This window comes from Molothrus ater, chromosome 21 (genome assembly GCF_012460135.2).
Source record: "Molothrus ater isolate BHLD 08-10-18 breed brown headed cowbird chromosome 21, BPBGC_Mater_1.1, whole genome shotgun sequence".
Taxonomy (NCBI): Eukaryota; Metazoa; Chordata; class Aves; order Passeriformes; family Icteridae; genus Molothrus; species Molothrus ater.
This window is the reverse complement of record NC_050498.2, coordinates 3,084,929-3,102,888: the sequence shown is the minus strand read 5'-3', so window position 1 is coordinate 3,102,888 and position 17,960 is coordinate 3,084,929. Positions and strand designations below refer to the sequence as shown.

Sequence of the window (17,960 nt, the reverse complement as noted above, 5' to 3'; positions counted from 1 at the left end):
ACATAGTTGTCAATTTTTTAAACCACCCTCCTCTAGCCAGCCCCAGTGATGCCCAGTGGGTCTCTCTGATTCCTCAGCCCTGGCCAGAGGCAGGAGGAAGCAGCTCTGGCCACTCTGGCCAGCTGCTCTGACTTGCACAGCCCCATCTCCTCCATGAAACACTGTGCTCCTTCACTCAGGCAAAATTTCCAGCACAGAAATTATATCAATCACCCCACAAAGGTTTTGGCAGGGTTTTTCCCAGGACAGATGTGCAAACAGCTGTGATTTGTAGGACCCATTCTGTTTTGCCACCCTCCCCCTCCCTGCCCCTGGAAGTGACCCCTGCCCAAAGTGCACTGTGCTCCCTTCTCAGGTAGAGTGCAGATCAAAGCACTGGCCAGGAAGGAAGAACCAAAGCTCCAAATTACATCCCAGACACAGCTCCAGCCTCTTGAGAAGCAAAATGCTGGTGAAAGAGAGCCAGGCACCAGTGGGAATGAGGCAGCAAGAGCAGAGCACCTGGAAAGGCAACTCTTCCTCCCTGCTCTCTCTAGAGGGAGCTGGTAACCACGATTCTGTCCAGCCTGGCCCTGCATCACCCCCGGGACACACCAGACACCTGGAGGTTCCCATCTCAACATTGTCTCCCAAAGGGATTTCGTCTCTAGCACAAGTCCCGATTATCAGGGTAAACATCTACAGCTACAGCATGGCAGGAAGATCTGAGTATTACACCCAGGTCAAATAAAAATTAAGTAACACAAACCACCTAAAGATGGACAAGAGAAAAAAGATCAGATCAAAGGGAACAACACATTTTTATACAGTGCTCTAAGTTGCTGACAACAGGTACTGAACTACCTTAAAGAAAGGGAGAATTTAGAGGAAGGGTTCAAGATACATTTAGTCCTCATGGAATGTCACTAGAAGTCAAAGTATCTGGGTAGCAAAGTTAAGGAAAACATGACAAAATCTAGGTCAGGGTCTTGGCCAACAAAACCACCCTAGAGCCAACAAGCATCCAGCCCAGCCAGCACACCCAGAGCAAAGTCAGGCAAAAAATGCACCTTCCAAAGGATGGAAGGGTTTGACAACTGGAACAGCACTGTACAGCTGAAAAGGCTTTCAAAACCATACACAAAGAAAACAGTAAGGAGCAAAGAAAACCACTGGAACACTGCTTTGAGTAAGGAAGACCTGCATGGCCCCCCAGCACCCTGCCAGCTGCTGGGAGCAGGATCTGTTGGGCTGGAGGCAGCAGGATGAGCACTCTGAGAAGGTGGAGCTGCTGCAGAGTCATTGCAATTGTGTGGTTTAAGTTTTCAGCTACAGATCTATTATAGCTGATAGGGCTGAGCTCTCCAGATATGGCTTGACATGTAGAAGCACTCTGCACCTTGTGCTCTGCACAGAAAGTGCACACCTGGGGCCACACAATGGGCAGAAATGGGAGGCAAAGCTAACAGTATTGATTTTTAAATGGTGTTTTATTAGCTTATCTTATCAGCACAGTTAATATTAAAAAATATAAGACAAACATATATAACACTCTGACCTTTGCTATCTGAAATAATATTTACTTTTACTCTTTACACACATGAGCCATCAGCTGTGAATGGTTCACACCAACTGTGAAAAAACAAAGTCATTATAAAACCCCAAACCTGCTTTGATCTCACTAGAGCTTTTACAGGTCAAAGGTAGGACCTCAATAGTGAATTTGTAAGTGATGGAGAGAGAAGTATAATGCAATAAAGGGCACATTTAAGAAAAAAAAAAAAAAGAATAGTATAAAGCAGCTGACTCCCTCCTGCAGGACTGGGGAAATGGGTTCCAAGAAAAATGCCATCCCATTTGTGGCTACAGGCATTGCATTTTCCCTTTCTAGGGACATTCCTCGTTTTTGAGGGTGTTTTCTTTACAAAGGAAGAGCAGAGGTAGGCCTAGAATTAAAATATCCATCAGTACAAAAAACCAAGAGAACTCTCCAAGGACGGCAAGACTCTCGTGTTGATGACTGTGCTGCAGCTGCTGATGGGCACTTATGAGAACAAACATGGGAACAACCTTATCTGCTTCAAAATCACCTTCTCCTGCTCTGCTGGCAATTCTTGCTTGCTTATCACAAACCAGGAAGATGCAGGGACAGCAGAGCTAAGAGATGGGTGTCAGAAAGCAAAGGTTAGGACAGGGCAGACACCAAGAGATGAAGGCAGGGGTCTGCTACTGGTGGACTGTCCAAAAAGTTCCCAACACACAAAGGCACCTGTGATGACCCTTCCTTAGGGGGAGGAAGCACCTAAGGAAGCACCTTCCCCTTAAGGGTGGGCTGTCACAGCCTGTCCTGAGGGTCTGGAGCCTGCAACTACTTTAGGAAGCAAATGGAAGAGTTTGTGGCTGTTTGTAATAGAAGATACAGATGCAGTGGAAGAAGGTGCTCAGGGAGGGTGTGAAGTTTCCATCAGTGCAGGTAAGGACTGAGAACAACACTCACTAACACAGCTTTGCCTTGGGTAGGGCCAGGCTTGGCTCAGGAGCCATGCAGGGCAGGGACAGCCAGGAGAAGACAGGAATTTGCTGGGCTGGAGCAAAGGCACTCCAACGAGCTATCCAGACGAGAAGTGACATTCTCATAATGTTTTCTCCTAAGAAAAGATCTCCCCTACTCCAGAGAAGCTGTTTTCATACTCACCAAGGCGTGATCAAACTTAAAAGTACTGATGTAGTAGGCTGGGATGTCAGCTGCAGCCAAAGGCTCAGAAATCTGAGCGACAATTCCACATTCATCTGTGGGGAGATAAAACATCAAACATTGTCTGCAGGGGCTTGCAAAAGTCTCAGAACTCACCAGCTCCATGCCTACATATGGAGAAGTTTGTCTTCACAAACTCCAATCAGAAGGAATCTCTGCAATAAAATGTGTTCTTTCTCACAGAATTGAGTTTTTGGGCCACAACAATACATTGCACATTTAGTTTTATTATCTTCTTTTTGCTACAGAGAAAACACATTCTCCAAAGCACAAAACCATTAGGACTGGAATGATTTAGAGGTCCAAAGAAAGGCACTGAACAATGTTCAAGAAGAAAGCACAAAACTCAATCCCATATATCCTTAACAACCATTTTTCTCTGTTATTGAACACTTGGCCCTGTAACTCTGAAGGAGAAGATGCTGACCCATTACTCAGCCTGGACCCATGGCTCCTGTGCTGCAGCCCACCTCAGCCCCTGAAACAGGATTTCACAGCAATTTCACCACAGAATCATCACAGATTGTTAAGGGGATGAAGTGGACCTTAAAGCTCCTCTAATCCCAAGCCCCCATGCCATGGGCAGGGACACCTCCCACTAGAGCAGGCTGCTCCAAGCCTTACCCAACCTTGCTTTGAGCCCTGCCAGGGTTGGGACATCCACAGCCTCCCTGGGAACCCTGTGCCAGAGTCTCACCACCTCACAGGGAAGAATTTCTTCCTAATATCTGACCTAAATTTCCCCTCTTTCCATGGGTACCCATTCCCCCTTGTCCTGTCACTCCAGTTCCTGGTGCAAAGTCCCTCTCTGGTTTCCCTGGAGCCCATTCAGGCCCTGGAGGTGCTGTGAGCTTTCCACACAACCTTCTCTTCTCCAGGCTGAGCAGCCCCAGCTCTCTCAGCTGTCTCCATAGGGAGGTGCTCCAGTCCTCCCATGGACTTCATGGCCCCCTCTGGACTTGCTCCAACATTTGCATTTTCTCATGTTGGGGACACCAGAACTGAGTGCAGGGCTCCAGCTGGGCTCTCCCAAGAGCACAGCAGAAAAGCAGAGTCTCCTCCTTCAAGCTGCTGACCATGCTCCTTTGGATGCAGCCTGGGACTCAATTTGCCATCTGGGTTATTTGCTTGGCCTTCTGGGCTTTAAATGAAATTTAAATGGTTCTTCTGTCTTGTTTGTTGCAGATCAATGTTTTCAGATGAAACCTGGAGTTTCACTGATTCAATTCAACATTTGAACTTGATTTGAAATTAACATATTTAAACATCAAATATTTATGGGCCTGCTCAATGTCCTGATGTGCTATCAATGACATATCATGCTATTTCTATATATTTTCCTCAAAGATACGTAAAAAGAAAATTTCCTTCTTCCTCTTTTGGTGGTCTGGTGTACAAGTTGCAATTAAATACAAAAATTGGCCCAGTGTTTTTCAGAAATGTTATTGAAGTTTGTATTTTCTATGTGGTTCAGAGCCCCCAGGAAGGAGCCATTGCATTTCCTGAAGATCAGGCCTTTGTTGCATTATTCAGATCAGACCCTTAAAATTGCAGGGCACATAGAAATAACAAGAACACTCCTCCAGGCATGAAGCATTTGCTCTGTGCTACTTAGGAGCAATATTCTTTTGAGTAGAGAAAACATGTGCAGGACTGGATGTGAAACACATCTGTGAACAAGGCTTCCACTTGGACTGCTCTAAATCTATAAAAAGTCCACTAGAATCCCAGAATTACCCAGGCACTGCACTGGAGTATGACACTGCTTTCTGACCACTGCTTTCAGTATCTACAATCAACTCCCATGCCCCCTTTTAGTCCAGTTTTTCTCTTTAACCAAAGCCCCAGCAGATGAATGCAATGCAGCTGGAACTGCTGAGCATGTAGCACTTGTAGGAGTATATTCAGAAGTCAAACTATCAAATAGTTTGACATTTGATTTAACATTTAATAGGAGTGAGGCTTCCATTTGAAAATCTCAGCTCACAAAGTCATGTTAAGCTGCTGGCTCTTAAAAAGCATCAGCCTGAGATGGATTTTTCCATACTCCTTGAAGGCCCTGAGGTGACTGCCTGCCTGCACACCAACTGATCCTCCAAATGTTACTTACCAAAGCCAAGAGGCTGCCCACCAATCCTCACCATCTTCCAGAGCTCACCAGATGCACTTGTAAACAACAAATTATTAGGAAATCTGTAAAAAAAAAAAAGGAACACCAAACATAGCAATTAAAGCACAGCAGTGTGTCAGATCCTGCCTGTGGGGGATCTGCTCTTCCTGCATCCTTGAGATGTTTGAAACCAGCAATAGTGGGGAGTAGCTTGGGCAAACTGGGAAGACTCAAGGCAGGTGGGGCAGATGCACCTGCCTGATCCCCCAGGTATCCTGTGGCAAATCAGCATCTCCTGCTGGAGGTGGGCATAGGTACCCAGAGAGGCATGGGAAAAAATCTGTAACAGGCTGTGCTCCTGCTTTACAAATCTTGAACCTGTGAAGGTTTGATCTGAGCTGCATTTGGAAACAGCCAGGGATGGAATATGTTTCCATGCCTGCTCTCAGCAATGTGAACAGTAACCACTGGGTTTGTGTCTGAGCACCATCAGTGCTTTTTCCATCCCATCCTGGGAGATGCCTGGGACCACTGCAGGGGTCTCTATTTCTGAGCAGGGGAAAGGAGACTGGAGGTTTAGAGAGTTGCCCAAGGTGAAGCAGGCAGCCTGTGAGAGAGGAGAATTGGCTCCCCAGGTTTCCCACACCCCAGGCTGAAGCTGCAGCCCTCTGGCTCCTCTTAAGACAGACAAGGGTTTACTCCAGTAAGGTCAAAGAACCTTTCAGGAGGGTGATTTATTACTTTGGAAAACAAGTCCCTGGAGCAGGGGATTCACCCCCAAGAACCAAACCCAAACTGCACTGCATGTCAACAGCAAGTCTAAGCACTGCTGGGTACAGCATCCCTGCAGACCTGAGAGCCTGCTGTGCTGCACAGCTGCAGACACACACACACACACAGAGGCTGAGGGCTCAGCAGCTGCCTCCTTCCTTGCTGGACAAACAAGTCATGGGCTCCCACTGCACAGTGATGACTGGGGACAATATCATCATCATAACAAGACTCTGAACCAAGCCCATCCATGTGTAAAAGCAAAGCAGGAGGACAGCATCACTGATATCCCCACCCTGATTTTGGCCTTCAGCAGGAATTTCAAACACCTGCACCAGGTTTTCCTTTTGGGTTTTGCTCTTACAAGCACAGCTAATGAGCAACAAAATAAAAGTGCAAAAATCACTTTGCTCCAGTATTCCTCTTTTGAAAGTGAGATAACTCTACATCACATTGATTTGTGATTTCACTGAGAGCTTGGACAGACCAGTCCAAAATTTAGACACTGGAACTAAAAGATCCAGATCTTACTCAGAAAAGTGACAGGGTGTACAGGCCCATGACAACCATACAAGACAGTCCAAATAATTAACATGGAGGAGTCTAAGCTGCTTCCTGCTTCTTTGAGAACATCCCTTTTTGTTAAGGTCCAGGTTACTCTAAGATCAAGGCTCACCTCTGCTGTGTCTGGACATCCATGACCAGGGAGATGTAACCCTCAATGAGAGAAAAGGAGAAAAAGCGAATATGTCCCGAGTCTTCGTTGCCCACCACTGAGTCTTTTACTCTGAAGAAACAGAAGAGAACTACATGAACTGTGGCTAGAAGAGCACAGAAATGGGTTTTTAAAGCAGATATAGCCAGTGAAACCAGAAATGTTCTTATATTGACTCAGGGGAGTGACACTGATGTATTATACTGATTTCAGTTTTTTTTATTTTGCAGGTGGAAACCTATCCAGTCCCCACAGCTGACAGAACTCTCCATCCCTTCCACAAGGTGTCCTCCCAAGGAGCTGTGGGCCAGGAGCCATGGGCACCAAGGGGCAGCAATCCAGCCAGCTGTACATGCTCTGGCCCTGTGTGGACATGCACCACACTGACCACACGGCTGCTGTCACCCTCACTGTGAAAAAGCTCAGCTCTCCAAAGCCAGCAGGTGTCTTTGGGCACCCTCAATCACCTGCTTGGCTTCCACCTGTCAGGACAACCTCCCGAGCCTGTGATACCTCCCTCCCTCCCTCAGTGCACAGCACTGGAGCAGCACAAGGCCACAGCAGATCCCTGGCACCCCAGAGGAGCAATCTGTGCCTCCAGACACTCCACACCTCTCCTGGAAGCCCATCTCCCTGCAGGACCTGCAGTTTGTGCCTCCACACACTCCACACCTCTCCTGAAACCCCATCTCCCTGCAGGACCTGCAGTCTGTGCCTCCAGACACTCCACACCTCTCCTGGAAGCCCATCCCTGCAGGACCTACCCATTGGAGTAAAACATGACATCCATCAGGAGCGTAGCAACAGTGGGAAGGGTATCTGGATCCAGGCTGGTGACACAGAACATATTACTTGGGCTGGAAAGAGGATGAATGACAGGCCTCTGAACTGAAAGAGACAACACAGACACACAGAGCTATGAAGCCACATCTGCAGCAGGCTCCTGTCCCATCAGCTGTGCTATCCATGCCCTGGCAAGGGTCACAGAGAAAGCTGACAGTATATGTAAGGCAGTGCCCCACTGCTGAAGCCCTGCTGGCTCTCTGACAGGGAATGAGGGGCCTGTGGATGATCTGCTCCTGTGCTGGTCTCCCTGAGGTATAGGGTGGTGTCACCCTGCATGCCCTGCCCAGCTCTGAGGGGCTTCCAGCCCACTGGGTGCATCCACATGACATGAGGAGCAAGCTAAAGGAGGGGCCAAGAGAAACTGGAAAGTGGAAAAAAATGCAGGTTTCCACCATCAAAAGGCAGGGCTATGGAAGGCTGTGGTTGCTGGCAGTCCATCCTGTTTTCCCTCATTTCTGGGGACCTATTTTGCCATAATATCTTGAAAAATTAAAACCCAGCTGCCATGCAGCAGTTTGTCTAACAGATTGCAGCCAGTGGCTGAAAAGCAGCCAGCATTTAGGCATGCAACCTAACAGAGCAACACAGCATTTAGGCAAGCAACCAACAGACCACCACAGCAAACTGTGAGCTGGTGCATTATCAACATGTGTTTCACTGTGCCCTTTCTTGATGCTTTTTTTTCTTCAAGACTCATTTTTTAAACAAGGTGATTGTTAGCTCTTGAGTGATGAAACTGAGTGGCACTTCATAATAACTGATCCCTGCTTTGTCTGGTGATGGGCAAAAAATGACACATGTCTGTAGGTAAGCATATGCATGTAAATTGTTCCTTTTCCTGATTGTGCCCTTTGGCTTGATACTTGCTCCTTTAGCCTGCAACCATCCTAAGGTTCTGTACAGCCCTGGGCTCATTGTGGCCTTGATCCTCACAAAACAATCTTCTCTGTGCATCACTGCAGTACTTCAACAAGCTTTTGGAGAAGCCATTTTCCTTTGGAATGCTGAAACATGGAAGTAGGGGCTACAGACAACATTATTTTTGCAACTGCAATGAATTGTACTTTAACTGCTCAGAAAGTTAAGAATCTACTCAAATCCATGGTTGTACTAAGAGAGGCTTGTAAGATTGCAATCTTAAGATAAATATTCATCCAAATGCTGAAGGAAGCTAGGAGGCAAAACTTCCACCCCAATCCCTGGCAAGTTGATCCTTACCTAGTTTTGGTTTGACAAATCCATTTGTTACCCCAAAGTCATCAGCAGCCACTGTCTCCCCATTCACTACTCTGAGGATGGTGAACTCGGCAGCCAGCGTGTGCATCACGAAGGGCAGGTCCCGCTCACGCACCTGAGGGGACAACAGCATCATCTGGGGATGGTGTTATGGATATCTTATGTTATGGTGTTATCTGGATATCTTATGGTGTTATCTGGATATGTACCAGACATGACAAAACCCTGCAGTGGAGGGTACACATTTTTAGTGCACAGCAAAGTGGACACGACTCCTGCTTGAGTTCCCATTCAGGTGTATCTCAAGAGAAGCACACTTGGTGGTATCACTGGGAGAATCAGTAGGATTAAGCACCAGAGTGCTTTTATGACTGTAAAAAGAATGTGGAGATTTCCAAGTGGGAGATGCTTCATCTCTTTTCCAGCATTGCTGCAACAGCTCAGCACTGCCTGTTCTTCAGTCTTGTTTCCTCAGGAAATAAAGCTATGCCTTGTGTGCAGGCACACACATGTGTGTGAGACAGAAAGACAGTCTGTCTGTCTGTCTATAACCAAAACAACTTTGGGGCCTCTTGGCCATCACCAGCCAACCTGACAGCAGACACTATGTTCCTCTCACTTTCAGAAAACCAATGTCTGAGTGATGGTGGGAAGTGCTACCAGTACCTCCATTTCAGGAGACACTGCTGTGTGGGCTCAGCACTCATTAGACACCAGACAACCCATGACAACAAATGCTTCATCTCATGGCAAAAGCTCCTGAGATGTCAGAGGGCCTAACTACAAGGAACAGAGCTCTGGGAAAAGCAGAGTTTGGTACTTCTGCCACTCCCAGACAACTTGACAGAATTGTCAAGTCTGACAATTGTCAATTGTCAGTTGACAGACAACTTGTTCCCAGAATTGCACAACTGAGTTTTTCAATAACTCTGCCCGGTCCCCTCATGTCCTCTTACCAGGATGAAGTCCGTCTGATAGGTGGAGAGCATAAACACTGAGATGTTTTGGTCAGCTAGGGGTGCTATGACTGACTTGGCAATTTTGGTCACTCCGATGGGCTGGGAGCTGGAGAAGCCACCTCCACCAGACACCACGTTGAGGGCAAGCCATGTTGCATCGGCCACGCTCAAGTGTTCCGAGGAAGGAAGCTCTGCAGAGACAGAAGGGAGGACAGAGGTTTGTTTTAGAGGCAGAGAGAGCCAGGTCCACCATGTGCCAGTATGTGCTTAGCACACACCTCAGTGCAAGGAGTGAGATGAGCCCCCTTATCCCAACCTCCTGGTCCTCCCAAGCTGCTCCACAGGTTCATACTGTGACACTCCTTCATGTACTGATCACATGAATTTCCATGGCAGGATTCACACAATTATCAAGGACAACACAGGGAACTGCAGGACTCAGCAATTCACTTGGATGCCAGTGACCAATTCTGTCGACCTTCCCAAGTGGAAACAGCCTGTGGTGGTTGTGTGGTTACAAAAGGAGAGTGCCAACATGGGTTTAAACAAACTGTGTATTCTACTCCCCTCCACATCATTCCTGACAAACTGTTCATTATAGGTTGCTTGCAGGAGCTGCCCATCCCATACCTGACACCCCAGGCCACAAGCTGGGTATTAAATTAGATAAGGCAGGGTAGTGTTTCTTCTTCACACCAATGACTCAGCTGTGATAACCCCTTTGGGGAAGCACCAGCACAGTCACACCCAACCTGAAGGGGGGAATCTCTGCTAATGGACCATAATGGGCACCACCAGAATGGGAGTTGTAACTTTGACGATCAAGAAATCCCCAAAATATCCTATGACTCACATTATTACATCATTCCATTGTGAAGCTCCCCACCCTGGGGGAGGTACAGAGCATTCCTGCCTGAACCTGAGCTATAGAATCTCAACATCACCACCACCACTGGATGGATCCAGAGGAGGAGCAGAACTTCCACAGGACCATGGCATCTGACTGCAACCATCATTTGACAGGACTGTGATCAGCACCCTGACCAACAGGGTGCCAGGCTGTACTCTGACTTTGTGCCAATCTTCTGTGTATCATTGCATTTATTGCAATCTTTCTATTAAATTGTAACTCCAACCTGAAATCTCTCTTAAGGTAATTCCATGGGGATTCTCCAGCTGGTTTACTTTCAAAGCAGCACAGTGGTCTTGGACTTAAATCTCTATCATACAGTTTCTCCAAACATTTTACTCAAGCTGTTCTGGCCTCCTTTATTTCCATTTTCCCACTCTAATCTAAACCTAAATTTTGTTCTCCTGGACTGGAGATGGAGGTTGGCAGAGCAGCCTGGGCACTATTACTGGTCTTTGAAGATGCAGAGCAGGCACCCTGTGCATCTCTGGGCTCCTGCCTCCATCTCTAAAGCAGAACAACCACCACACAGCCCTGCAAGGGATGGAGGGTGTAACACATGTTCTAGGGATTACAAAGTAAGCAATAATAATGCAAAGATAATGCAAATTACTTTGGAAATGGAAAATACTAAGAATAATCCCATTCCACTTGCTTCTAATCTGTTGTGGTTAAGTAGTTAAAAATCTGCAGCTAAACAATTTAATACAAATTATTAACTGTTTTAAAAAAACCCTTAATGTATTAACAGCCCAGAAAACCAGATGCAGACTCTGGAATGAAGGCATAAACTGCTCTAGGATTCTCTGGGTTTTTGATTTTTTTGGGGTGAATTATAGAAACAAACAGTTCAGATCCAGACTAACAAATGCATAATCTCAGCAAAATCTGCTTGGGGTAAGGAACCTGATCTCAGATGCAGATCCAGCCAGCAAGGACACAGCAGGTGACCAGGGGAGGCTGCATCAGCTCAGAGGTGAGATGCAGCCCAGGAGTCCAAAAGCACAGAACACAGCATTGCTGCTCCTGCAGTAGCACTCTGGCACTTTAGGCAAGTGCTTGCATATCTCCATGTCCACACACTCCTGGGTCTTCCATCCTTTCTTCCTCCTTCAATGAGACCTTTGGGAGCTGTTTCTGTACAGCCCCAGACACCCTGTCATAAATTCTTAACCTCACCCTGAATCCTCAGGTATCCCCTCCCTGAGACACTGCCAGCACTGAAAACCCAAAATGATCTGAATAACAAACACATTTTGCTCTCTTCAATAACCTCAGTTGTGTGTAGCACGAAAACAACCCTGAGCATACACACTGCAAACAGTGGGGACACTGAAGGTTCTGCTTCTGCATTTTGATGTTTAGCTTCATAAGCCAGTGTTTCTTTTTTAATAATCAGAGCTTATGTGGAATGAAAACTAGACACCAGGGAGAGGAGGTAAGTTTGTGCATTAATCAACAGCATGTTATGTCAGAGAGATCTGTGCAAGGTGCTTGAAGCAAATTATTGCAGCAAAATACCATTTTCTCATCAGCTTTTTGCATCAGAAAAGCACCTCCAAATCCAAGCTTTCTGCATCACCTGGCATGGAGAAGCTGGAGCTCAAAACAACTTCTGCTGAGCTACAAATGTGCCAGGGGTGCCTGTTCTCACCAAGTGATCCCACCTGCAGCAGGCACATCCAGGTGTGCCCAAGCCCACTAATAACTCACTCCTGGCAGCAAGATCACAGCTCATTCCCTGCTCTATACACAGAGGAGATGATATTCCTGCTTTGTACAGGTGATAAGGACTGCAACTCATTAAATACCAGTTTAAACACAATTTTGGGCCAGGGATGTGATGGAAGATGCAGTATTTTGTGGTGGACAGCAGCATTATCCCATTCCACTCCAGCAGCAGCTGTGCTGGATGAGCTGCCCCAAGAAGACCTCATCAAGCTCTTCCTCAGGGGGAAGGAAGGCTTGATTTGCTCATTGCAATTGTAACCACTGGGAACTGTTAATAATTTCTGGGTTTATGTGTTTAACAGGCCCTATGAAGTATGACAAGGGCCATTGCATTTGCCTAAGTAACCTGCTTCTCATGATTCAATTAATTTGGAAAAATATATAGGAAGTGATTGAAATACCAATTTTGGACACTGTTTCCACTAGGCATCCAGGTAGAAAAGTACAGCCTAAATTTAAATGAAACAAACCTAGGCTGAAGGGTCAACAAATTCATCTAAATAGCATCAAATAAGCCATGTGGGAGGGTGCTTTGCCCAGGAAGCTGTTGAATGGTGTAAACCCAAAGAGAGCTGAGAACACCAGTTGTAACAATAGCAGAGACTCAGGCAGAATCAGGTAACAAATAAAGAGCAAAAGGAGGAATTGCCCACATTCCAGTACCAACTCACCATCACCACCACTTTACCCACAGGAGAACAGAGCTCCAGATCCCCACAGCTTCAGCATGGCCACATCCCTTGTCCTTCCATTGGGCAGAAATCTCTCTGCTGGGCTCTCAAGATCCTCTTGCAACTGGTTTATCAGAGTGCAGCCACTCCCACTTCTGACCATGGGGGACATCTCAACTCTGCCTGAGAAAGACCTCTAAAAGGTCAGAGATTTGGGCTTTGTTTATTATAATCAGGGTTTTCATTTTTTTTTCACCTTTCATTGGGATGAAGCCTTAAGATTGTTCTGGTTTTGCTGTGTAAGGCTCTGCAGAAGGCACCAGGAGCAGCTCAGCTGCCTGCAGGCTCCATAACCATCATTTTGTGCCCAACATGACAACTACCACAGTCTGGGAGAGCAGGATCCCAAACTCAAGCTGTTATTCCATCCATGGTCTCTGGCATGGAACACCACCAGCCTCAACAAAAAATGATCAGTGTGATAGTCCAGGATGATTTTCCCTGGCAATGCAACACTGGGAACCAAGTGCTGCTGGTCTCCAAAAGCCTGTGGGGCTGCTCTCCACTGGCACAGGTACCAAACTAATCCCAGCCCCTGTGCAAACAAAACCCAGCAGCGTGTCAAATAACATTTAGGATGTAACTGCTTATTCACAGCACAGATGATGTACAAGGCATGGAGCCTGCCCAGAGCCTCACTGTCTGTGCAGTGTCCCCAGCACATCACCCTGGGATGTGAGGTGGTGAGTATCACAGTGGCCATAATTGGCTCCTGAGCTCCAATAATCAATACCATTTCCAAGGAGGACAACAAACATTGGCTGAATCCCAAATAGGATTGAATTGCTGCTGCTGGAGCATTATGCAATGCTGTAAATACTGTGAGCTGCTGCTCCTAAAATATCCTTGGGAGGATGCTGGGAGGATGGTGAGATTCCAGCTCGTGGGTCTTTGCAAGCAGCCAAAGAAGTCACAGAGAGCAGGGAAGGAAGATACACAGGTTTACAACCCTGACCAGAGTCACTTTGCACAACATTAAAAAACCAAAATTCTTTCTGCCTACATTTTCTACCCTGAAGACCCCTCAGTTTCAAACACCCTGCATAGCAGGAGGCACAGCACTGGGAGAGAGCCCTACCTCTCCAAAAGAACACTGAGAAATGTGCAAAATGCTCTGAGAAAGGACAACACCACCAGAACTTTTTTCCTTTTCTGTACCTAGTTTAAATGGATTCATATTTCTCATGATAAGGTTATAGCTAAGGGGGAAATAACTGGAAAATGCACAGTTCCACAACAGAAATGCATTTCACCTACCCACACCAATAGCTGGGTGAGTCCTGTACTACACCCTGCTAACTCCCTTCCCCCCACAAAGATACTCTGAATTGTTTTCTGTGGACTCTTCCAACTTTACAGCAATCAGACACCTCTCAGCTTCTAACTGAAACTGTAGATAAATCATGGATTTATCATAGTGCTTGGAGAGAAATGAAGACCCTCAGCTGGTTTCTTCCTTTGGTGTGGCATGTTGGATCATCTCCTCAGCACTTATCTTCACTCAGTACACAAACTTTACATTATAGCAGAGTGCTCTGAGTGATGTGCTACTCCCTGGTTTCTTCTGGTACTCTGAATGAACCAATTGCTCATTTGATTCATCATCATGGGACTTGTGTTTCCAGCCACAGTTAACTCCAAATATTAAGAAATAATGAAATTAAAAAATATTGTGGACTTTCTGATCAGTGTTCTGGCTTTAGAAACCTTACACTGTAATTATTTCACCTTTTATAGTTTTCCTCTGCAAAACTGGCAGGGAGAGCCTAGCTTGCACTAAAATGATGGAGAAAAAGGCTCCTGCAATAACAGGACCCCAGTAGTAAGTCATTAAAAATATAAATGCTGCCAACTGCAGAAGTCATGATAAACCAGGAGAGCTGTTGCCCAATGCCACCAAGTGGCAACACAGTTTATATGTACATATATATATATATTCAATAGGATCTTTATGTTCATTAAAGGCTTCTCTTCCCACTCCCCACATTGCTCTGCAGTTTTAAAATCCCATCTTCAAATGAAGTGAGGGATTATCTGAGGCTGTAAAGCCTGATCCAAAGCCTAGGCATCTTTCCAAGCTGTCTGTCAGCAGCACCATGCTGGAGGAGAGGCCATGGGGTGCAGCAGGTGGGTGCCATGCCATGCCCAGCCATGCCATCAGCAGGGAGCTGGCATGCCCAGGGCCCCTGCCAGCACCCATTGCTGTGTTTCCCCTGAGATCTGCATAAAACACACGTTTGACCTGGGTATCTCTGCTCAGGAAACATTTCAGGAAATTTTTATTCTTTCAGACACTGTGGAAACTGGCCATATGAGCTCAAAATCCTGAGGGGAGAGCGGGTGGAATACAACACCTGATCTCGTTTCTTTTGAGAAATCAGGCAAAGTGAATATTCCTTTCATGTTGTGAAATTGAGTACTCTGTTTCTCACTTTCAGGAAGCTGTGTGAAAGAGGTTAAAGCAGGATAAAGATATTTATTTATCTATCAGTTTTCATAGTGTGCTAAAATCCAGAAAGAGCTCTAAAAGCTGGTCCAATGGGTAGCTTTGTGTGTTCTGCTCCTTCCTACTCTGGAAGTGCTTCCTGCAGAATGCTTTGCTGTCACTGACATATTTTATGAAAAATCCCTTCACCAGGATTTTCTCCTGAGAAGCCTCAGAAAAGCAATGTAAACAATAACTATCTGATTGCACAATGATCTGAATGTCTAAAACCAGCTTAGAATGGGAGGAACTGGAAGTTTTGTTCTGACCTCTCTGAGCATCTTTGCTCTGTCTCCAAGGGAGGCAGCTGTTTGTGCTAGTGCTATTCCAGGGATAATCAGGTAGGTTTGAAAAGCAAAGGTCTCTTAATTTCCACTATCAGGACTATAAAAGACAGAGGAAGAGAAAGAAAATGAAAAGAAGAAGTAAGCAAACAAGAATGCACTCTAGGGAAAAGCCAGCACCCTGAGCCTGTCCAAGTGCCACTCTGTGAGCTCTGAGCAGCTGCCTCCAGTGCAGCCCAGCCCTCCCCAAACCCACAGCTCCTAGGAGTGTTCCCAAAGCAATTTCAAGCAGTGCATCTTCCCTCACTTCTTGCATGACATTTATCTTGTACTGCTCCTTGTCTGCTGTTACAGATTTTCTTTCAATTTATGGAGTAATTAACTCTAAAGGCTATTTATGGATTACACTAGAATGGGTGAATGTACCCAGTGCAATTTCCTCATGTTGTCCTGACAATTCAATACAAGCTCTACCCAGTACAATAACCAGCTTGAAATTTCAACTATTCATGTGAATAGGACAAATTACACACACAGGGAATTACAGATGTATTCTGGGCCCTATGTCCATTTAATGGAAACCATTCCATTTATGGAAACCACTGTCACAGTCACATACAAGGGAGTCCTCTAAGCCCATTACTGGAGAGAAATGATAACCACACTCATCCCACCTTTATTTTATAAAAATTAGTAGACTCAAAAATCTGCTTCAAAGAGCACTGAGCTCACCCAGGGAATTTTTTCAAGCCCTGTTCTCAAAGAGAGAGAAATGACTCCTAACTAGACACATCAAGGGATTTAATCCTGGGTATTTACAGCCACCTCAGCAGCTACAGCAGCCACTGTATCAGCTTCACTGTCCATACAAACAATCTGCAGGGGCAAGTGAATATTCTGAAACCTTTAATGTAAAGTACCTACTTCTCCTAAACTGTCCCATTGACCATCACAACTATTTCTGCAGCCACTATGATCCAGCAGCTCCTGAGCAAGGGCTTTATAAAAAAAATTAGGGAAGAGAGACTACACTGCTGTAAAGCTTCTCCACTGTTATACATCAGCCCACATATCTGCATGAGACAGGAAAGCCTGACATGAAAGCACTGGAGGTGTCACGTTCAAAGATGGAGAAATCTGTATTTTTACCACTAATGGTACAGCTAGAAAGACATCCCAGGTACAATGTCTATGTCCTGGGATGAAGGAGGAGGACACTGTGGAGCTGCTTCTCTTGACCTATCTGGGAACACAGGCACCACTTTCTCAGCAGATGTTACAGAATCCTCACCTCTGCTGCTGGCACGGACACACAGCCTCCACAGATTTTGAGGAATGGGATGAGGTAGATCCTGAGGTGTGCCACTGTCCTAGAAAGTTTAGTAGCTAATCTGCTAAAAGCAGCAGAAGTGGGAATGTATTGATGCTGATTCCAGAGCTGGCCAAAGGAGCATGTGCTGATTGAAATGATTTCTTCTGCTCAGCATGTCCTCAGCTATATTTGCACAGAGCAGAGATGACGCCATGTGGCTGACTGATCTATTTACACCTCTGGAGTTCCCTGCTCATCCCCATCCCTGCTCCTCAGTTAAGGGTGCAGACATGAATTTGGGATAGCTCCAGAATCCAATATGCCTGGCACACCACTGGGACTGGACAAAGTAGTGACTTTTACCTAATATAAGCTGCTCAGGATCTCTCTCCTGCCTGAATACAAGCAAGCAGAGGAGACTGAAAAGCCCATTTCTGGAGGAGAGCTAAAATACAGTGAATGTTATTGCTGGAGTGTGTTGTGAAAGCAAAAAGCAGCAATAGCCAGATTAATTCTCTGCTGCTCTTGCTGACTGTAGGAAGCAGAGGCAAGAAATGTGCTGCATTCATAAATGCACCATTTCTGTGCAGCTTTTTACTATTCCTTCCAGACTTTTTTATATTGCTTGCCCAGCTGGATTCTGGCTTAATGTTAAGTAGAGCTGCAGGCTGTTTCACAGGTGCCTTGTCCCTGCCAGACAGAGACAATCCACGTGCAGGAATGTTGGGGCAGTGGCAATGGCTGCAAATGGATGCTGTGAGTCTGTAACTGTGGTGTGGCCCCACAAGAATTGTTGGATTAAGCCCTTTTTTGACTTAGAGATGGGGTAACTGAGAGGCATTTTCAAAACTTTTATTCTATTTTCAGTCTCAGGTAAAGGGTGAGACCATACAGATGTTATAATTTGTGCTATTACAATCAGAAACCCACTATTTCTTAATTACAATACATTATAAGCATTTTTTGGCTTATTACTGATTTACCTGTCTTACTCTGTCACTAGTTTGTGAGGTGTTCTTGAGCAAATCACATCCTCCTCCATCACTGTGCTTCCCTTTCACATTAAATATTTGGTTGCCAGAATCCTCCTCTCCTGCACTAAATAACTATGTGAAATATTGGCATCACAGAGCACT

The 17,960-nt window shown here is 45.9% G+C and overlaps 1 protein-coding gene across 1 annotated transcript in view; it reads right to left on the bottom strand.

Moving 5' to 3' along the window:
• The window catches only part of CASTOR2 (cytosolic arginine sensor for mTORC1 subunit 2), a 132,351-nt gene that overhangs the window by 13,497 nt on the left and 100,894 nt on the right, over positions 1 to 17,960 (bottom strand). Inside the window, exons 3-8 of the mRNA XM_036395259.2 lie at positions 9,369 to 9,562; positions 8,395 to 8,527; positions 7,095 to 7,218; positions 6,292 to 6,402; positions 4,845 to 4,927; positions 2,675 to 2,769 (exon numbers count right to left, since the gene is read on the bottom strand). Coding sequence (XP_036251152.1) covers positions 2,675 to 2,769; positions 4,845 to 4,927; positions 6,292 to 6,402; positions 7,095 to 7,218; positions 8,395 to 8,527; positions 9,369 to 9,562 — 740 coding nt within the window. The remainder of the gene's footprint in view (positions 1 to 2,674; positions 2,770 to 4,844; positions 4,928 to 6,291; positions 6,403 to 7,094; positions 7,219 to 8,394; positions 8,528 to 9,368; positions 9,563 to 17,960) is intronic.